Genomic DNA, 23369 nt, shown 5'->3' with positions numbered 1-23369 from the left:
CCATCACCAACCTACTAATTCAGAGGAGGCAATCGAACATTACCTGTTTTTAAGAGCATACATCCACACCCACCTTTAATAGTAAGCATAATGCTGCTGTAGAAAGAGTATTTTTGTGAAGAGTTAGGATATCTGTAGAAAACCTATTTTTTGTTGCAATTTCTTTATCAAGTAAGTGATTGATTTTTTTGAGTCATAATGCCTGTCCTTTGTTTTGTTTCAGGCTGTTCCCCCAAAGACAGCTGACTTCAGATCTACCTGACTGCAGGACAATATAGCAGCACTGAACATGTTTACCTGTTCTTTTCTGTCTTAAATGTCACTATATGATCTCTGTATTGTTACTTAGATTAATGATTTTGTAATCTGCATGTGTTCAGCTCGTAAAATGGGAAACCGAAATGTATTAAATCTATGCTCTATTTGTTATTATATATTAAAAACAATGCTGAAAGGCATGGGGCAAGTGTTTATAGCCTTGTATGTACAGTGCTTTGACTAATAATACAATTTATAGGTCAGCCAACAGCCAACTACTCCTGATTTATAATTTGGTGTCACAAACAAATATTTAGCAATTAGGCCTAAAGTGCAAAAGTGCAAATGATGTTTGATGACTAATGTCAGATCAGATTTTTTTTGAACTGTCTTTCAGCTAAAAAAAATTAATCTGAAATTTGTGTTTTATTTACTGAATCTACTGGCTCCTAACACAAAATACAATTAAACCAGTTGAAGACAAGATCACATTTAATAAATGCCATTTAAATTAACCAACATACAGTCAGTACATTTTAAATAATTTAACAACTAACAGGGTTTGCCTTTACTATGAACATAGTATTTTAAATTTGAATACATTAATTATGTGACATACTGTCACAGCCAATATCAAAACAAAATCTAATGTGGGCAGTGGGACAAAAATTATATTTCCCCACAAAAAAAATATTTTATTGATTTCTATAAAAACAGTTTAGCTCATTAATTGGAAAAGAGCTTGAGGTAAGACGTTTTCTGAACAATAATGTTGAGTATAAAGTTAAACACATAATGCACTGATGTATTCAACTTTTAAGAGCTGCAATGTGAGGGGCCAGCCACATGCCCTTGAAACCACCACGACAACAACATTTCCACTTCTGGGTTCCACTGAAGAATTAACGCGTCAATATTCGAGGGGCTTTGGCACATCAAATGATGGAACAAGCATCCCGTACTGGTTCAACTGCTCCTGCAGGAAGAGAGCCACTTGTAGCAGGTCCGACTGGGCTTTTCTCCTGAACAGTCCCAATGACTTCAGATGTCTGCGCAATGTTGACATACTTACATTAATGCCCTCCTCACTTTTAAGGAACATCCATATTTCCCAATGCCTCAACCCGAGCAGGAAATAAAATTCGATAGCGTCGGATAGCGTCATCTTTGCCGGCCAATGACTTCAGATGTCTGCGCAATGTTGACATACTTATATTAATGCCCTCCTCGCTTTTAAGGAACATCGATAGTTACGTATGTAACTACGGTTCTATGAATTCCGGATGACCGGTGCTTTAGCACTGGATGTTCCATCTTGCGCATGCGCAGGTCGAGTAATTATACCAAAAAAGTCACCTGTGACACCTGGGGGACCCGAGAAAGTCTATATATTCCGGAGTCACCCGAGGATCTGTTCCAACTGGATCTTTTCGCGGAATCTGAGAAATCTGAGTGACAGAGAACTCTGGCGGTCATCCGGAATTCATAGAACCGTAGTTACATACGTAACTATCGTTCTATTTCATTCCTACTGACCGCCAGAGGCGGTGCTTTAGCACTGGATGACTAATACCAAAAAGGTCACGAAGAGTGCTCACCAATCAAGGGCTCGAAACCGTCGACAAGACAGCCGTCGCCACAGGATGAGGAGCATCGACATTAACCCTGTAGTATCGGGCAAACGTACATGATGAGGACCATGTAGCCGCGGAGCAAATGTCCTGAAGTGGAACCCCCTTCAAGGCAGCCCATGATGTAGCCATACTCCTGGTAGAGTGGCACTTAACGGCCAAGGGCATAGGGAGCCCCTGTGCCCTATAGGCATTCAAGACCACATCTACAACCCAGTGGGAGAGTCTCTGTTTCGACAGGGCAGCCCCCTTCCTGCAGCCCCCGTAACAGACAAAGAGGTTATCCGTCGTACGCAAGCTGGTTGTCACTTCAACATATGCCCTAAGCGCCCCCACTGGGCACAATAGGTCTGACACTCTTTCTGCACCCCCTGGAGAGCATGGGGGATTGAAAGCAGCCAACTCGATTGACTGGTTTACATGATGGGGAGACAATCGTTTGGGTAGGAAGGATGGGTTCGGCCAGAGCACCACTCCTGACCCATCTGCGTGCCAGCGCAAACACGCCTGGCTCACTGACAAGGCATGGAGTTCACCGACCCGTTTTGCAGTTGCAATGGCAAGGAGAAATGCCGTCTTCATGGACAGCCGCGTCAGGTCTGCCTGACTTAGTGGCTCAAATGGGGGTAGACATAAGGACCTCAGAGCTACTTGCAGGTCCCATGATGGTGCCCTCAGGGATCGCGGCGGTTGAAGCCTCTGGGCTCCCTTCAGAAACTGCCTGATTAGGTAGTGGGACCCTACCGTCTGGTTATTCACCCTTGCGTGTGTGGCTGAGATCGCGGCCATATAAACACGCAGGGTAGACGCAGCTCTTCTGTTGTCCAACACAGACTGCAGAAAGTGTAGTATCACTACCACTGAGCAAGTCTCCGGGACTTCGCCCCGCACCACTGTGAAAACAACTTCCACCTGTTTGCATGGAGCAACCGAGTGGAGGGTGCCCTTGAACTAAAAATAGTATGGACCACTGACTGGTCGCAAGACGTCAGTAGTGGGTCCTGGCTCTCAGGGGCCACACGCACAGCCGCAGGCGCCCCGGATTCATGTGCCATATGTGTCCGCCTACCTGAGACAGAAGGTCCCGTCTCTCTGGGAGGCACCAAGGCTCTCCGTTGAGGAGTTTCAGTAATGGTGGGAACCATGGCCTTCCTGGCCAATATGGAGCCACCAGAAGTAGGCTGTGACAGCCACGCTGGACCCTGTCCAGCGTTGCCAGTAAAAGGGGAATTGGGGGAAATGCATAAAGCAGGCTGTCTGGCCAAGCATGAGCCAGAGCGTCCTGCCCTAGGGGACTGGTCCTCTCGGTCAAGGAGAACCAAAGGGGACAGTGGGTGGTCTCTTCGGAAGGAAAGAGATCTGCCACTGCCCTGCCATACCTGTCCCAAATCATCCCCACCACCTCGGGATGGAGTCTCCACTCTCCGGGGGGTGGCCCTTGGCGAGAGAGAAGGTCTGCCTTTGCGTGACCCGCAGGCTCTGCCTCGATCTGGTGCCCCCCTGATGTTTGACGTGGTAGACTGTGGAGGTGTTGTCTGTCCGGACAAGAACATGTCGGTCCCTCAGAACTGGAAGGAAGTGCCTGAGAGCTAAGAACACCGCAAGGAGTTCCAGCACATTTATATGCTCCAGTCTCTGCTGGGCATCCCACTGGCCTCTGACAGTCCTGCACTGCCATACTGCACCCCAGCCGGAAAGGGAGGCGTCCGTCTCCACAACCTCCCGCCGGGAAGCTATCCTCCCTAAGGGCAACCCCGCAATCAGGTATGCCCTCTCTCTCCAGGGTCTGAGGGCCCGAAGGCACCGCCCAGACACCCTGACCATCGTGTGTCTCTGCCACTTGGGGTCCAAGTGGAGACTATTCACCCAGATCTGAAGGGGACGCAATTCCAGAAGGCCTAGTGGGACCACCATGGATGCTGAGGTCAGCATACCTATCAGTCGAAGGAAGAGGCTGTATTCCAGCAACTTCCCCAGCCTGAAGCGCTGTAGCAGCTGCAGAATGGTAGCTACGCGCTTTGGAGAGAGGCAGGCTCGCATGGCCACCGAGTCGAGCACCAGCCCCAGATAGCTCACAACCCGACATGGTGTAAGGTTGCTCTTGGTAAAGTTGACCATGAGGCCAAGCCGGTCCACATGGCTGAGGAGCATGGCTGTGTCCCTGACCGCCTGCTCCCGAGTTGGGGAAATGACCAACCAGTCGTCCAGGTATGGCAGTATCGCCATACCTGTGGCCTGTAATGGTGACAGGGCTGCTGCTACACACCGTGTAAATATACGCGGGGCCAGAGACAGCCCGAACGGAAGAACCCTGAACTGGTACACCTTGCCCAGAAAAGCAAAGCGGAGGAACCGCCTGTGACGTTGGGTAATAGGGACGTGAAAGTAAGCGTCTTTCAGGTCTATTGATACGAACCAGTCCCCCTGAGCGATAGCCTGGAGGACGTCCGCAACACGCAGCATGTGGAAGGGAAGAACCTTGAGGAACTGATTCAGCCCTCTCAAGTCCAGAATGGGGCGAAACCCGCCATCCTTCTTGGGTACCAGAAAGTAGGTTGAGTAGAACCCATCGAGCTGTTCTTGTGGTTCTACTACTTCAATAGCACCCTTCCCAAGGAGGGTGGCTACTTCCTGTCTCAGGACCAGGGATCTGTCGGGATTGGTGACCACGGTAACCTTGATCCCGCTGAAAGTTGGGGGCCGGCGTCGGAATTGTAGTGTGTACCCGTTGGATAGCGTGGACACTATCCAAGGGTCTGTGGTCTGCTCTTGCCAGTAGCTCAAGTGCTGCTGAGAAAAGCGTCCGACGACCGGCCCTTGGACTTCAGTACCTACCCCCCCTGCCCCTAGGGGCCCTGGGGAGGCGGCGGCTCGGCGCCAAACCTCTTGGTGCCTGAAATGCCACCCGTGGCGCAGAGCTACGGCGCTGGTCAGCCCGTGCTGAGAAGTGCTGGCCCCTCGATTGTCCACCTGAACGTGGTTGAGAGCTATCGGCACGGGGTACCGCAGAGGCCCCCTGCCTAGAATGAAGCAGAGGTGCACGCCGTAAGCTAGCAAACTGCTGGCTAGCCTGGCCAACCTGTACACTTCGCTCCAGGGCCTGAAGAGCAGCTGGCCCAAATGTCTGGCCTGGGACCACTGGAAGAGAATGGAGGGTCCGTCGACACACTTCCGAAAGTGGTGACTGCGCCAGCCAAACCTGGCGGCGCGCCAACGTAACAGTTGACATTAACCTGCCTAGCTCCCTAGTCATGTAAGCAAAAGTTTGCAGTGAAGCATCACTGAGGGTCTGTGCTGAAGGATCAGCACCTGACCCACGTATAGTCTGAGACAGCGCCAGAACGATGTGAGAAAGCGAATTCCCAAGACGTCCCACACGGGCAGCAATGTTGTAACTCCTGGTAAGGAGGTCATCTATAATCCGGCACTGGGGCCGAGGGCAGCGCGCATCGGTTCTCAGAGCCTCGTCCGGGGAGACGCCAGGGACGCTATAGCAGGCTCAATCGGAGCTAACCGGTCCAAGCCATAATAATCAGCATTGGCCATAGTTGCCAGACCTCTGCTATCACTAGTGTAATAGAATCTGGCCAGCATCTATGAAGCTCTGCGATGTACGGCTCAGAGGGGGGCAAAGAGAAAACGGAAGGTTGAGCGGCCTGTGGAAAAAAGGCGTTCACAGGTGCAGATGAAACAGGAGCTTCATCCAACCCCAGTCTTGCCAGGGCCATTCACACGGCTGGTCTAACAGTGTCGCAGCCGGACACTGACCCTCTAGCCGAGCCGCCCAGAGACCCTTGAGAGAACGCCTGAGATGCAAGGGACGCTTGCTCTTCCTCCTCTGCAAAGAGGCTACAGGACGCAGCTGTAGACAGCATGTCATCCTCTGTATAAGTGGGTTGCGCAGCCGCAGGGGCCGCGGCTGGTACACCCTGAGCTGGTTGGAGGTTCTGTAGGAGGGCTTTAATCTGAGCAACCTCATCCGAGAACTTATCCACTTGGTTCCCCAAGTTTTCGACCTTACGGGACTGCCCGGGGGGTCCCCCAGCTGCCGAGGCACGGCGCCTGGTGCCACTAGGACCAAGACCCGAAGGGGGCAACCCTGGTCTGCCCTCCACCTCAGCCAACCTAGCTAGCCTCAGGGCATGAGGCATGAAACTACAGTTCATGCACAGGTTATCTGACACTGCTTCCCTGAGGTGTTCAACCCCGAGACACGCAGGGCACTGGTCATGGCCATCCTCCGCCTGCAGGGAGGCCATGCAGGCGACACAACTATGGGCGCTTAGCATGTCGGCAAATTAATTGCAAGCAAATTAATCAGTAGGCTAGGCTATCAAGCTTTAGGCGAGAGCACCCGAGCAACCACGCGACACCCCGACAATAACAGTGACGGCAAGCTACAGGTGAGAGCACCCGAGCGACGCGACACCCCGACAATAACAGTGACGGCAAGCCTTGGAAACCCAAGCAGCCCACTGGAGAGCAAATTAACACAGGCTAGGCAATCGAGTTCTAGGCGAGAGCCCCCAAGCAACGACGCGACAGCCCGACAATAACAGTGACGGCGAGCTAACAGGCGAGAGCAACCGAGCGACGCCACACTTGACTCCGACAATAACAGTGACGGCGAGCCTTGGAAACCCAAGCAGCCCACTGGAGAGCAAATTAACACAGGCTAGGCAATCGAGCTTTAGGCGAGAGCACCCGAGCAACGACGCGACACCCCGGCAACAACACAGTGACGGCAAGCCTTGGTAATCCAAGCAGCCAACCGGAGAGCAATCAGCGCAGGATAGACAATCAAGCTACAGGCGAGAATACCCGAGCAATAATGCGCCCGACAATAGAGTGACGGCGCCAGGAAAATACAGTGACGGCTTTTGGAAACCCAAGCCACTCACTGGCGATTAAATCAAAGAGCGCAACTGGCTAAATAAATACAGTGACGGCGGCTTGGACCCCAAGCCGGGCACCGGCGCATACAAATGAGCAACCGGGCTTAGGCGAACGCACACGAGAAACGGTGCGTGACCGAAAGAATAACACAGCGACTGAAAACTAGCCGCCAATTAATGCTCTAAGCAAATTAAAGCAAAGGGTAGAAAGGTGAAATCAGCTGCTGCGCTAGCCGATGGATTGTCGACTACGCGTAGCCTACACACTTTACTCACCCCTGCCGAAATCAAACAAATTGCAAGTCGCAGCCCTTGGTGGACGAAGTCAAATCGAGGCACCAACCCTTGGGTTACAAGGCTACTTGCGACAAGCTAATATGGTATCTCTTACAACAAACAATGTTTGTGTGTCCTGCTAGTACGCTACCGCATGCGCAAGATGGAACATCCAGTGCTAAAGCACCGCCTCTGGCGGTCAGTAGGAATGAAATAGAACAATATTTCCCAATGCCTCAACCCGAACAGGGAATAAAATACGATAGCATCGGATAGCGTCATCTTTGCCGGCCAATGACTTCAGATGTCTGCGCAATGTTGACATATTTATATTAATGCCTTCCTCACTTTTAAGGAACATCAATATTTCCCAATGCCTCAACCCGAGCAGGAGATAAAATACGATAGCGTCGGATAGCGTCATCTTTGCCGGCATGCAGCTAGCCAGCAACGTTATTGATGAATGAGAGGCGTGATCCTTTTCTCGTAAACGAGATCCTTATGTCGTAAATATGATATCTTATCTCGTAATTACGAGATCCTTATCTCGTAATTACGAGATCTTTTCTCGTAATTACGAGATCCTTATCCCGTAATTACGAGACATTATCTCGTAATTACGAGATCCTGAGTGTGCTAACGGCTACATTAGCTGTGAAACTTTTTTTTATTTGGTGAATGCTCAGCGCCACCGTAAGAAACGGTATTGTTTATGTTAATAAATTCCTTAAAGAAGCCACAGGAAATTACTTGTTTCCAAAAGCGGTAGACGGGAAGAAGAGAAACATTCCAATTTTGTAAAATAATTTTCAATATGACTGCACAAATCAAAGTTTATGGTAAGCCAATTATATTTGATCATTCACCATAATTTCTTGTCTGCTGTAGTAAAGAAGGCAATTCATCTGTTTTTATTAACTTTGCTTGCTATTGTGTGTTTTCATGGGTGTGCAGATGCCCATTGTCAAGACTGCTGCTCCATTGAATAAGAGTTTGGTTTTGAAATTAATGTACTGGTACTCTGTGGTCAGGTTTTAGCTTAAGAGAGCCAGGACAGAAAAAGAAGAAAAAGGCATAAAGTAGGCTTTACGACTTGGGGCAATCATTTCTTGAGTTAAGCACAAGTTTAATAGGGAGACGCATTCACATGACACCAGTGTTTCCCAAACATTGACGAGACTATGGCGCACCGCTAGGGTCTAATTTCGGCCGCCATAGTTTCAATATCCCCCCCCCCCCAAAAAAAGGACAAACTCAAAATATCTGTGTTACTTTGTTTGGGTTAAACCAAGCAGTCTGTATTAAGGGCAGCTGTCTGCATGGCTGGCTCAGACTACATCGTTAGTCGCAGACAAATTTGCGAGCCGTACACGATTTTGAAAAGTCGGCGACGAGACAAGCTATTGTAATGTGACTTGCTTTTATCGTCTGCTATGTTCGAAAACCACACAACGAAAAGTTCGGCATGCCAGAAATTTAGGGGAATTGCAATGACATATCCATTGTGGACAAAGAGGGAACACCGCCACCATGTGCGAGGGAATCCCGCAAACAGCTGGAGCTCACGGTCAGTGTTTACTAACTAGGGTTAGGGTTAGGGTTACTACAGAACTACAGAACTAACTAGAAAAGTAGCCTAAAGACTAGTAGAGATGCGCGGTTGGCAGTCATACCCGTGGTCGCGGACACCGTGGATAATCCACGGGTTGGGTGGATTGCGTGAAAAAAGTAGGCCTAATAGGCCTACTTGGAGGAATTGTGGGCGGGTCGCGGAAAAAAACTGACTAATTTGATATAGATTTTTCCTTCTGAAATGCATGAACATCTCCGCCCAGCGCTCGTCCCCTGGTTTTCCATAAACATTCCACTGTGCGATCGTCCCTGCTGCGTATGGCCCTCACACACATTGTTGAAATCATATGCCGGATGCTTTATTCTTTCTATGTGGCATTAAGTCAATGGGCTATAATAAGACCACGTTGGCTATGTAATCGCTGGGCAACAGGGGACATTTCATAGTGGTTGGACATTTTAGCGTGCCGACAGGCTTTTGTCGGGAAGCGGAACACGCAACTCAAAATCGGGACTGTCCCTGTAAAACCGGGACGCCTGGTCACCCTAATGATGATCGGGCAGTTGCGTATATCAATCGCTGAAAAAAAACGTTGCTTCGGGTGGATAGTGATATTTGGCAGCGGGTGCGGATGACTTTACAGCTTATCCGCGCTAACTAAACTTCACTGCACTACGCAGAGGACCGCCATCATAATGCCTTGTATAGGAACTCGGGATCCATTGTTATTTACACTTTGTTGCTGCGTTGTTGCTGCGTGTATCGTGAACAATACAAAGTAAAGATTCTAGAGCATCGCACCCTCGAATCTTGTAGTGTGGCCAATCTTCCGATGAGACAAAGACCGATTTCCTGGCTCTGTGATCGCATAGTGTGAAATGTTAAATCGTGGAGGAATATCTGAGAATAGTCTGAACCAACAATCAAAGTGTCTGTCTGTGTATGTGTGTGTGTGTGTGTGTGTGTGTGTGTGTGTGTGTGTGGGGGGGGGGGGGGGGGGGGGGGGGAGTTAGAGAATATTTGGTATGCATAGAATCTATGAATTGAATAGTATTAATTATAATAATAATAAAAAATAATAAACTGGGAGTATAAAGGCTCAGCACTGTGTTTTTGTCATTTTTGTGTTCATATTTTCTTCTTAAATGCTTTCTGAAAACTCCTCAACCCCATTCAGTATGACCATTCACATTGTGTCATCAACATTCGTATCAGTACCAGCAGATCGTAAGTCATTTGTCAATAATTCTTATGTCATATTTTGGTTCGCCAAATTCACCAGATTGATCCATTTAAATGAAATCTATTCAAAAATGAATTGAATAGTATTAATTATAATAATAATAAAAAATAATAAACTGGGAGTATAAAGGCTCAGCACTGTGTTTTTGTCATTTTTGTGTTCATATTTTCTTCTTAAATGCTTTCTGAAAACTCCTCAACCCCATTCAGTATGACCATTCACATTGTGTCATCAACATTCGTATCAGTACCAGCAGATCGTAAGTCATTTGTCAATAATTCTTATGTCATATTTTGGTTCTCCAAATTCACCAGATTGATCCATTTAAATGAAATCTATTCAAAAATGTCTCCTGGGGGGGCATGCCCCCGAACCCACCTAGAGGATTGCGAGCCACCCACTATAGTCTCCAAAATTTCTGTGGGAAACACTGCATGACACCAGCTTGACGTGGTTGAACATGCTGTGTTCTCAAGCACGGCAAGTTTTAAACAAACACAAAGTCATTCACTTGGACTATACTGTACATCTATGGCAATCTGGATGCATTTTCCAGATAGGAAAGCCATGGAATGGGGCCTTGTGTCTGACCAGCATTTTAACCTGGAATGACTAGCCTGGCTGTACTAGTCTTTCTTGAGCGGTCTTTTCGGTTCCTTTCATAAGAGGGTCTGAAGCAAGAAGATACAACTCATTCTGAATCACGTCGAAGGTCAGAAAACGCTCATGTCTCTTCCTATGCACATTGAAATTCATAAAGTATTGTTGTTAAAATATCTATTTTTGCTAAAACAGAAGTTAGACAACCTTAGGGAGCTGAGACGGAAACCTAAACCTTTTTTCACAAAATGGAAATAGCGTTGTATGTTTACAGTCCATCCATCTGTGGTCAATCATTTGAACTGATTCACTCATTTTAAATAAGAACAAATGTTGCCAACTCTACGGGCTCCTCCCCCTCCTGTATCAAAAAGGTATACCTGCCATTAATAATAGGCTGCTAATTGGGAAATATGCTTCAATTATGACTGGATCTGAAATCCACTGACAATGTATGTTCTGGACACCGTGTGGTTTTATGTTCGTTAAATCCCCTAGTGGCGTTCGATGATAGTGCAGCCCGCTGTAAACAGGAAGTAGCCATTTTGAAGTGTCAGTCTACATGCGGCAGTCGATCGATGACTCCCAGCTCCACATTCTTGTGCCATCATTCGATCCGATAGCTGTTTCACGCATTGTCTGTAAGTTGATGTTTAAGTTGGAAGACCTAGAAAAAAACTTTATTTCCAGCTTCTAGCGAGAATTATGTTAATTTCTCAAAACGTTTATTTTGTACATCTACATGCTATGTTATACCTCATGCTTACCCGTTAGCATCATTAGGCTTTTTGCTAGCCTCTTAATTCATGTTAGCATAGCCTCCATTTTGTGTCCTTTTCATACTTCTTCGGAACTGTAATGCCAACATTTCTTTTTATTCTTGTGTTACAGTTTTACAATCTACGAGCTTCACTAAAAACTCTCAATACAGAATCCCGTTCTCCTTGAGTTATTGAAGTTCATGTTTAACTGACTGGATAGCTGGATGTTCATCTAGTGAGAACAGTACAATGTATGAAACAAACCTGTTTGAACCATTTAAAAGTTTCAGAATTGAAAAGCATTGGCGCTTTAAGATAAACAGTTTTGGATTCAAAGACCTCCTCAGCGGAGTCTTGTGATTGGTTTGCCTGCTCTATGTGAAGCATTAGAAGGGCGTAACTGTTTTACATGCCTCTCCTGGAAATGTACTTCTTTCATTCAAAACACAGCCGCACCCTCATTGATCTGCAAATTATACTAGGAAATTATCTTGAAAATTGCACGTAAAGACTGCTTTTGTGAAAGGGGAAAATCCAATTCACCTGTTCTTCACCATTCCTGACTCAGAGCAATGTCAAATTTATAGGAAGAATTGATGGAGGTTACCCTCAAAGCGTAAGCAAGCTTGTCAGAAGAGGCTCAAGCTTAACGGGTCTCTTTAAACCTGGCCTGTGGTTTAGAGACCAAAGAATACCTGAAATATGAACAGAATGAAGACATTGCAGATCTGGAAACCTGTCCTCCAACGCACAGATGTTGGCCTATAAATGGGGTAAGTCCCCTGACATGCTGCATTTATTTTTTCTAGGTTGGAGGAGGAAAAATTAATTTCATTTGAACAGAACCAGATGTAACCTTTTTTTAAAAATGACTCACAACAATATAAAGCCAATATATTGTGGCGAGCAGCACAGCAAAGATGGAAGCCAAGGTTTAAAAGAGTTTGCAACTCTTGTACCCCATACACTGCACAACCTCGAGAGTTGCCTTTATTTCACACACCGCACACACATGAAACACACATTTTACCCCCCACACCCATGACTGCCTCGGTGGGGGTGCTGCTTCCCCCGACCCTCCCAGGATCCTTTGCAGCACCCGGACATGGCGACCACGGACATGATTGCAACACTGCCCCAACACAGACCCCAACACCCGGCACATAATCCCCCCAAGTGTTCAGGGGGGCCGGCGCTGATGAACAAGCCATCAAGGCCCCTGCCGGTGACTGCGCAATGGAAGACTTCTCCTCCAGGGCAGTATACATTCCCCCATTTTGTTGAGGCCTGTCTCAGGCAGCGGGCAACGTAAGCCCTCCTCTGCCTTAGCCCGAGCTTATCAGCTGTGGTCGTGGGACCTCCGCCATTATGGCCTCCACCAGGGTGCGCTGGAGAGGGTTTTTGGATCGCTGGGTCAGTCCTTGATACACTGACCAGCAAAGCGAATGAAAATGCTACACAATGCTATATTTGAACCGGTGTGCAGTCTCACCCGGCATCAGAGTACCATCAGACTCGGCTAGATGAGGATCGTTAAAATAGCCATTATCCCCACACACTCCCACATTTATGTACCGGAAAACTGGGGTCCAAAAGTGCATTATTAACTCTGCATTATATCCAAATTTGTGGTATGTTGAACAGTGTTGAAAAATGTCCAAGTTGTAATCTTGCATGATCCAAGCCAACCGTGTGAGACATTAATTATGATTGTAAATGCAGGAGAGAAAAACTAGAGGGTTATGATCAGTGAAGATTACATCTTGCAATGGACAGGACCCGCCATATGCTTCCATGTGCAAAAGCAAGGGTTTCATGTCAGAGTATCTGACATGATGCTTGTTGTACAAAAGACCACAAATCAGGTGGTTGACCCAATCAGCACCCTATCAAAAGCATGTTCACACTCAAAGGTTCACACAATGTCTACCTTCAGACTAAGGAGATCCGTTTGAGGATGGACAATAGTGGAAAAGTTGCACAGAAACTCCAGTAATAACCTGCTACGCCTTAAAAAAAAGAGCTCTTCTAGTGGAAGGAAAGGAAGCCAGAGTTTCTGAATCCTAAATCTATCACAAAAATCGGTACATGGTCGGTACACGGTACTCAATGCATATCACAGGAAAAGCGCAGACCATCGCGAATGAAATGAAGGCATTTGGCATCCATATACTTGGAATTGCCGAGGCTAGGTGGAAGGAAGCAGGACAAACACGGCTCGCATCAGGTGAATCAATCATATACTCTGGACACACAGGAGATCATGCTGCTCATTCGGACGGGGTGGCAATCATGCTATCAAAGGAAGCAGGGAAAACACTTCTAGGGTGGGAACCAGTAAGCGCGAGGATCATCCTGGCCAATTTTAGGACTTCACATAAACGCATCAACCTTAACATCATCCAGTGCTACGCCCCCACCAATGAAGCAGAGGATGAAGCAAAAGAGGACTTCTACCAAAGGCTAGAGGAAACCATCAGGAAATGTAAGGAGAAGGATCTCACCATTTTAATGGGAGATACGAATGCTAAGGTTGGCAGTGACAACACCGGCTTTGAGCAAGCGATGGGAAAGCATGGCCTTGGAGTGATGAATGAGAACGGAGAACTCTTTGCCAACCACTGCGCCAACCACAGTCTCGTCATTGGTGGAACCCTCTTCCCTCACAAACCATGCCACCGGGTAACTTGGGTCTCCCCTGACAGGAAGACGGAGAACCAGATAGACCATATTTGCATCTCCAAGAGATTCAGGAGAAGCCTCCAAGATGTCCGGGTGAAGAGGGGGGCCGATGCAGCCACGGATCACCACCTACTGGTTGCTAACCTACAACTTAAGCTGAAAAAACATCAAAACAGCACGTCAACAGGCAAACGCTACAATGTGTCACTACTGGCCACCAAAGAGAAACAAACCAACTTCCGAATAGAACTCAGAAACCGCTACACAGTACTGCAAGCCAAGGAAGTAACAGAAGAGGAACACAGGACGATAGAACACCACTGGCAGCAAGTAAAGGAGGCATTTACAGGAGCCTGTGAAGCAGCAGTCGGGCTCAAGAAGAGGACGCACCAGGAGTGGCTCTCACCAGAGACCCTTAGCAAAATAGAGGAAAGGAAGAAGCTAAAGAACGTACTAAACAATAGTAAAACAAGATCAGTTAAGAAAACAGCGGGGGAGGCGTACAGTAAGGCAGATAGAGAGGTCAAAAAGAGTGCACGGAGAGACAAGAGGAACTTTGTAGAAGAGTTTACAAACAAAGCAGAGGAAGCTGCAAGGCAGAATAACATCAAAGGGATATACAACAACATCCGACTGCTGACCAAAAAATACCAGAAAGGGAATCACCCAGTCAAGGATAAGGAAGGGAGGACACAAGAAGAGCAAATGAAAAGGTGGGTTGAGCACTTTTCAGAGATACTGAACCAACCACCTCCGTCAATAAAGGCGAATATGCAACCTGCAGAAGTTACCCAGTCAGTTGACTGCAAGCGGCCATCAAAAAAGGAGATAAGAAATGCCATCATGCACTGCAAGAACAACAAGGCACCAGGTCCTGACAACATACCTGCAGAAGCTCTTAAAGCAGATGTTGAAGCGTCCACACAAATCCTATATGACCTGTTTGGTAAGATCTGGGAGGAAGAAGACGTGCCTGGAGAATGGAAGGGAGGCCACCTAGTTAAAATTCCCAAGAAAGGCAACCTAAGCCTCTGTGGCAATTACAGGGGAATAATGCTTCTATCCGTCCCGGGCAAAGTGTTAAATGGAGTAATTTTACAACGCCTCAAGGCAGCAGTGGATGCAGAGCTTCGAGACAACCAAGCTGGTTTCAGGCCAAATAGATCATGTGCCGACCAAATAGCAACCCTGCGAATCATCCTTGAACAATCCCAAGAGTTTAGGTCCCCGCTTTACGCAGGATTTCTGGACTTTGAGAAAGCATTTGACAGTCTGGATAGGGAAGTGCTCTGGCAACTCATGAGACACTACGCCATACCCGAGAAGTTCATCAACATCATCAAGAACATCTATTCTGGAACGCAGTGTAGGATCATACATGAAGGCCAGCTGACGGAGGCATTTAACATCACAACAGGAGTAAGACAAGGCTGTTTACTGTCACCATTACTATTCCTTTTAGCGGTAGACTGGATCATGAGGCAAGCGACTTATAATAGACAAAATGGTATCCAATGGACCCCGTTTACACAATTGGATGACCTAGACTTCGCAGATGATATTGCGCTCCTGTCCCATAACCACCAACAAATGAAGGACAAACTGAGAGTGGTAGAACAGAGAGCAGCTGAAACAGGCCTCCGCATTAGTACACAGAAGACCAAAGTTCTCAAGGCCAATACCAAGACACTAGCAAGCTTGACAGTAAACCAACAACCACTAGAGGAAGTTGACTCCTTCATTTACCTGGGAAGCGAGGTAGCGAGTGATGGTGGATCAGAAGGGGACGTTAAGAGGAGAATAGGCAAGGCAAGAGCGGCATTTGGAATGATGGGGGCCATTTGGAGAGCACGCAACATCACCCTCAGGACCAAAATACGGCTATTCAATTCAAGCATTCAAAACATTCTCCTGCACGGATCGGAAACGTGGAAAACAACAAAGAAACTACTAAAGAAGCTACAGGTTTTCACAAATCACTGCCTAAGACGCATCCTCAACATCAGATGGCCTGACAAAATAAGGAACAAAGAGCTGTGGGAAGGAACACACCAACCTGCCATAGAAGTGGACATAATGAGACGAAGATGGGGATGGATTGGGCACACATTACGTAAGCCGAAGAACACCATCACACGCCAAGCCCTGCAGTGGAATCCGCAGGGTAAACGTGGTAGAGGGAGGCCAAGAAACACCTGGAGGAGGAGTGTTACAGCAGAGATGGAGAGAGCAGGCTATAGATGGCAAGACCTGGAGAGGCTGGCACAGAACAGGACGAGTTGGAGAGATATAATCAGTGGCCTATGCTCCAACTTGGAGCAACAGGCCTAAGTAAGTAGTGGAAGGAATGGGCGACCCGGGTATCACCTGGGCCTTTGCTTATAAGGGTTAGACCTGGCTTTGACCCACCTGTCTTCCCAAGTAGGTGACTTCGCTTTTCCAAATTTATATTTTGCAAAGTGATGCTTGCCGAACACTTGGTCAATGATCTGCATGTGATCCTCCAAAGTGGTGGTGAATACAATCGCATCAACCAGATATGCGTTAAAGTTGGCCATCCCAAACTTAACCATCTTTACCGATCTTTGAAAGGTGACCAGGTGTTACACATGCCAAACGCCATGACGCTGTACTGTAGAAATATATCTGGCGAGGTTTCGATCCGTTAATGGAACTTGCCAATAGTCTCTGAGCAAGTCTAACTGGCTACTTTGCAGTACCTAAATAATCAACCCTGTCCACCAGCCAAGTGGAATTAGAGTCTGGAAATGTTCTAGCATTTACTTTACGGAAATCCGTTATGAATCGAGAGGAACCGAAACAGATTTAGCCTCGAGAAGGTACAGAGCTGCACACGCTGGAGCTTGGAATGGCTAAGCCATGTTTTAAGAGGTACTCTGCCTCTTTCTTCATTAGTCCATGCTTAACTAAGTTAACTTGTAAAGGATGCTGATTTATAGGTCTTGCGCTTTGAGCATCAATGTCCTGTTTGAGGAGGCTGGTTCGGGTCGGAACGTCATTGAAGAGAAGATGAAAAAGGCTATTATGTCAGTTACATGACCTTGCTGTTCAGTTGACAGGCGATCTAACTGAGACGATAACACCTCCATCTTCTCAAGAGATGGACAACTGGGCACTTTGATGTGAGGGGGGCCGCATTAGCAGTTCATTGTCACAAGTAGACCCCTTAGCATCCTCTTTCACAAACAACTCGGCGCTGTCAACAGCAACAGGTATTTTGGCGGATCTACTCCTGTGCGCTTCTCGAGAATATGTTTTGAACATGTTTACACACTTGCATCTTCTTTCGGGGTTGCTGATGACATAATCTGTGTCACTGAGCCGATAATGGATTTCATATGGACAGAAGAATCTAGCAGAGAGGGCTGATCCGGGGAATGGCAGTAATGCCAAAACTTTATCGCCCACCTGGAAGTTTCAAGGAACGGCAAAACGGTCATAATGATACTTCATCGCGCACAGGGAGTTAGAAAAACTCTCTTGCAAGGAAATTGACCTGATGGACCTGACGGAACTGACGAAGAAAATCCAACATATTTTTCTCAGGAGATGGTTCATGTGAGAGCAACTGCCCTTCTAAAGATCTGAGTGGATCGCAGGCGTGTGAGCAAAAACAAGCTCTCCAGAACTGAATCCTAGGGATTCCTGAACTGCTTCAGGGGCTGCAAACAACACGTAGGGAATTTCCTCATCTCAACTTTTCTCAGATCCAGGCAGTATTTGCGGAGCATTGAATTTGACGTCTAATTCCCTCAACACACCTTGGACTCCGGATGGTAAAGGTTAAAAGCGGTGTGATGCACATCGATGTTTTGAGAGCATGATTGAAAAGTTTTGACTAGAAATTTGTGCATGGTAACTTCGGCGAGTTTAAGCGGCCATAGCCAGCCAGAGCTAGGCAGATTATTCTGGGCCTGGGTGTGGCCCAGATGTCCTCCCTAAGTCTGTGTGATGATGGTGCGTTCATTCTTTATGCCCTAATGCACCAATGGTGTGAAATCTCACCATGCCCCAGACTAGTCAGCCTTACTCGGGGTAGGTGAGGCTGCTGAAACAAGCACCTAAACACGGACTCTCCACAACTGTGTTGAGGTTAAAGGCCTTTTTAGAGTAATAAAACTAACTTTTTTCTCTACCTTTCGCATGATCAGTTTGCTATTGTGTCTAACAAGGTTTCTCAGATGGAGAGCTCTCACTCAAGAGTTTAGATGTTGCAGGAAATCTCCCTTTTGTTATTATAATCTCAACCTTAACGTAAGGCTACGCTTTCTGTAGTCCAACATTTGTTCATCATTCACGTTCTCTTGCAACAACTCAACTCAAAGTATTTCAGAACGAGACCTGGTCAGACTCAATAACAAATAGAAAGCGACAGGTATAGAAAATATTTTATTTATTTGTAGTGATCCATTCCATAAAGTCACAATCAGCATACTTAAGTGGCAAGAGCAAGCACTTTGAGAGGACTCGAAGCTTGATAGCCCCCTGCAGAGTAACACCATTGGGGAAACTGAGAATATCGTATACAGAGCATTCTTTAAAAGACCCCTTTTCTTATAAATTTGTCTGGAATCATCAGAGTCTAAATCTACACTGTTCAGTGAAAGTATTGCACTGGATCATGGATCCTCTCTAGACAGATACAATAACAGCTGAAAGGGATTATTTGGTGTGTGGTGTACAAACTTTTATATGTCTTTCCAATTTTCATAGGTCTGTTGAAATTCTCAGAGGTGTCTTAGAGATTCTCAATACCTGGGATGACCAATGATTAAGACACAGTAGCGTTCAGACAATGGTCTACTCGAACACAGACAACGGCCTGCTTGAACACAGAAACAGTACAGCCCATTTAGTACCCACTGCTTTTTATTTTGTGATTCATCATCCCAAGAATTCTCTGTCTGTCTGTATGTCTTTCTGTGTGTCCATCCATTGCTAAAAAGACGTTCACGTAAAATCAACTGTATGCCCGATGTGTATGACAGCGGTAAACTATTTCATTCAACATATTTAACCACTTTGATATTTTTTGACTGCTCTTGGCAGTAAGAAAGGGGGAGGGGGGAATAGGTTTGAAGAAGGCTGGGATATCTCCCATTGGCCCGAGTATATTTAGCGCTGCCTTCAAATATTGTCTGTCTATAAGATATAAAATACTTCCAGGAAGACTGAGAAAGAAGGTTCCGGAAATAGGATTTGAAACCAGAGCAATTACTTAATGCAAAACAACAGTTTTGCAGTTTTCTTTAATACGAATAAGTTAGGTCAAATAGCTAACATTGCCTAAAAGATTATGCTTACTATTGTATCAGAGCATATCAAATGTCTTGCTTTCACAGTGAACAATAAAGCATGCTATACATATCAGAATTATACATTGGATGCATTATTTATTTGATAAATGTAAAATAGATATGTTGAGAGTGATAGCTGAGGTCATTCTGTGTAAAGGTGGGAGAGAGGCACATTGGACCAGAGTGCAGAAGCACGACACACCAGCCAGTGACAAATTGCAAATAACGATAAAGTACACATTGGAAAATAGGACCTGTAGTTCACCGAGACTGTTTAATAACGGTGTCAACGGGTTTTAGGCTGTAGTTATTACCTTCAGTGGAGGACTTCTTAAAGGCAATGACAGTTTGCCTCTGCTCAGATGTGACCTGCATATTGACTTATAGCATTCCTATTTATTTCCTTCTTTTCTCTCTCCTCTGATTCAACGAAAGGCATTTCATCATGACACCAATTTCGGCGTGATTATCCGAATGTCATTTTTTATTTAATTTTTTTCATCAGATTGAGTTGTACGACCTCTACTTGTATTCCTCCTAGTTGTGTGTGCATTTGTGTGTGTGTGTGTGTGTAAGGATGGTCCTTGTCTATGTTATATCTTCCTCCATACTCTGGTCAGTTTATCATCAGCCATCATTCTCTCTTTTCATCTACTTCTGACTCATCGTAGGACTCCCGTCTCCTGCTCAGCCGTGATGTTTTCATTGCCCAGCTTCCTTTGAGCCGTTTAAATGTTTAATGAGGTCCCGGCTAGCTGTGCTGCTTCTGGGGCCCTGCTTGGGAGAGCGCTATGCGGTATTGAGAGAGGGTGGGGAGGGGTGTCTAGACTGGCCTGGGCCAGGCACGGGGAGGGCCAGGAGGTGTCACCTCAATATCAGATTCAGCACTGCAACTTTGGCTGTTATTTCAAAACACTGCTTTCATTGTTCGGAGGACATCCCGCCTTAACCAAGTTCCCACATACTTGCATTAAGTTTTTTTCTTATGGCCTAATCTCAATTGATCTCCTCGAACAGGGGCCAGTGTTTGGTATTGTTTTCAGCAGTCGATCATGAGAATAAAATGAAGGCAGCCGGGAAATCAGAACACTGTATACTAAGTTGGCTGCGATACACCAACCGCAAAGGTACATAAGCTGATGAATGTATGAATGCAGTTATTGTCACATAAGAACAATGAGACCCAACATTGAGTTTTAATCTAAAGACATCTAAGCCTTGGTACTATAGCCACTTTGGATGACATTCATGGAGGGAAGCCTTAACCCTACACATTTGTGTAGATAAGATCTTAGAAAACAGCCTTATTTATATGAACTATGTTAACATGACAACTGTCACAATATTTCTGTCAGGAATATCTCAACCCATAGATTTAACCATTTATTACCAGAAATTATACAAATTTGTTCTTAGGAATACAATTCCACTCTTTTCTGGTGCTCCCTGCTGTAGGATTTAAAGCATGACATACAGGCGTCAGATACAGAAAACAGACAGCCTTCCAAAGTTTGACTACAGGGAGAACTATACAATCCCCCATGGGGCACATCAGATATCTCAACCCATTTGATAGGTTACATACAATTCAGAGCGGAACCAAAGTAGTCGGAGGTTGGGGTGGCGGTGGGCTAAATTCTACTCAGCACACTTCACTTCGAACAGTGTGTTTCAGATGAAAGGTCTTAAATTGACCACCAATCAGTGTACGTTTGATGGACCGCTTTAGCAGTCAGCTGATAGGGGGGCGCAAGACCAGAGAGAACCGCCAGAACTTGCTACACCCATTCATGGCCCAAAAATATAATTTAGAGTGGAGTTGAACAGCATAACACTCTAGTTGCATTTCGCAAGCAGAGACGCTCAAACCCTACATCACTACAGTATTTGGTTGCCTAAAATGAAACTAAATGCTGAATAAATATACCTATGTTTAACGTCTCATCGACTAGTTCACGCTTGAATTAAGAACCAAATTCGAGATGACACACACATACACAGTCCCTTCATCCAACAGTTCTTACTGTACGTCCACACCAGGAGCGACCAAAGCGTCAAAGACGCTTTGGTCGCTGCAAATTTTCGCTGCAAATTTTTCTGTTCGCTTTGGTCGCTCAAGTCGCTCATGACGTACAATTCAATTATGCAGACGCATTTAAAGGAGCCGTATGCGTTTAGTAGGCCCTACAGACAGCCATATCAAATATTGAACTCTCCCATACACCTTGGCCATATTGCCGAGACGGTTTTGCTTGTTCGATAAAGTGCTTCGACAACAAGTAGGACAGTGATTCCCCCCAATATAAAAATCCTAAAATGTAGGCTAATTACAACCGAGAACAAAAAACCCTGCGTGCTGTAGTAGTTGAAATATGTTTCACTGATCTGGATCTGCAAATCATGATCTGCACTCATTCGTCGCATTCAAAACAAATAGACGTTAGCGCACATGGCTAATTTGCATACGCGCACAGGACTGGTTGGCTCCGCAAGGCAAATAATGGAACATATCGATCTATCTAGGCTTTTCTGTCTGTCTATCTATCTATCAACGCGTGTCTAGTTTTAATGTGATGTATTGTGTGTATGTACAGTCAGACTTGTTCTGTGTGGTCTTGTAGGCTACTGTCCTGTGTGGGCCGAACCACCTAAATGGATTCCCGACGATTTGTGTCGTTTGGTATTAATAAAGACTTGACTATCTATCTATCTGACTATTTAATTAAAAATGATTCACCTCAGGCTCCGTGAATAGTGGGGAATAGAGGGATAAAAGACAAGAGATATATCCCTTGTCATTTATCCCTCGTCTTGTCGATTAGTTTGTTTATGTGACGGTTTTGTTTAAAGCATGCTACACGCGATTGGTTGGTTAGATTGGTGGCATGTAGAGCAAATTATAATGATTCCCGCTTAAATACGAACGTTCTAGATGTAGCCTATAAATACTCCCGCTTATCATCACTTGATATCCAAACCACTATGGCGTTTCGATCTCTGAACTGAAAAAGGGTGGGTTCGTACAACACCGGGTGCCCAGTTACAGCCGCGATTAATACTTCAGCCGACATTTTGTTCAGTGAGTGAATAAAGGTAGGTAGGAACCAAAGTGCCTGCCGATGTTCCCTGGGATCCACGCAAGCGAAGAGCGTCTACATTCCGATTGGCTGTCAGTGTTTGGTCGCTGAAGCGAATAATAGTCATTTGCATAAAGTTAAAAAGTTTTCAACTTCTTTTTGACGCTCTGGTCGCTCAACTTTGGCCGCTGGTAGCGTTGGTCGCTTTGGTCGCTTTGGTCGCTCTTGCCCATAGAAAGTGAATGACTTCCGGCGATTTGGTCGCTCAATTCGCTTCTGGTGTGGACGGACAGTTAGTTCATGAAATAACAAAATGAAGAAATCTTAAGCACAAATATAACAATTTATGTTGTTTTTTGGTCACTCTTCCATTTACTTCCCCAATATTTAGATTTCTACGCACATAATAATATGAAATATATATGATAAATATACATACAATAATTCAGTTTATAATGAGGTTGCCAACTGAATATTACCATGCTTACACAAATGCACATTAACCCAACCATTTTACACACACACAAACACAACCCCCCCCCCCCCCCCCCCCCCCCCTCTGATTGGCAGATCATCCAGAGGCAACATTAAGCCTTTCTGCGACTCTCACACCCAACTGTCAGTCACACGGGCACAGGGCGCCCCTGCAATATTGGTGCTGAAAATAGTTTGTTCCCATAGGGGCCATTTAAGGGACACATGTGGAACGCAGTGTCTCAAGCAGCCATAGAAAAGAGACAGCCCTATCTAAAAGAGATTTTGGATCATGGATAAGGACAATGGAGTAATTTTTTTGTGATTTCAGTGTGGAAATATATATTGGAGTTTTCAAAAAGGAGCCAAGAACACTCTAGCCAAGTCGATGTTGTACTTGCTGTATAACGGTCCGATTAGCAATGTTGGATTGTGAATATAGTGTTTTGGGGAGTTGTGAATTAATTTGTTTGTGGTTGGGGTATATTTGCCAACATTTTTGAACACCTTCAATTGTATCATCATTTTGACTGATCTTCCAGCCTCAAGATTCACAACTCAATACAACGTCACAACGGTTG

General features: G+C 45.9%; 1 protein-coding gene across 1 annotated transcript; it reads right to left on the bottom strand.

The window, feature by feature from the left end:
- Positions 1-2840: 2840 nt before the first annotated feature.
- Positions 2841-6178, bottom strand: LOC132473677 (uncharacterized). Its single transcript, XM_060073888.1, is given in 3 exon segments — positions 2841-3350; positions 3353-5027; positions 5636-6178. Coding segments are annotated over 3 exon segments (2691 nt in total). The 3' UTR covers positions 2841-2877.
- Between the last annotated feature and the right edge of the window lie 17191 nt (positions 6179-23369).

This window comes from Gadus macrocephalus, chromosome 15, assembly GCF_031168955.1.
Source record: "Gadus macrocephalus chromosome 15, ASM3116895v1".
In the NCBI taxonomy this organism is placed as follows: domain Eukaryota; kingdom Metazoa; phylum Chordata; class Actinopteri; order Gadiformes; family Gadidae; genus Gadus; species Gadus macrocephalus.
This window is presented reverse-complemented; position numbering and strand designations above follow the sequence as displayed.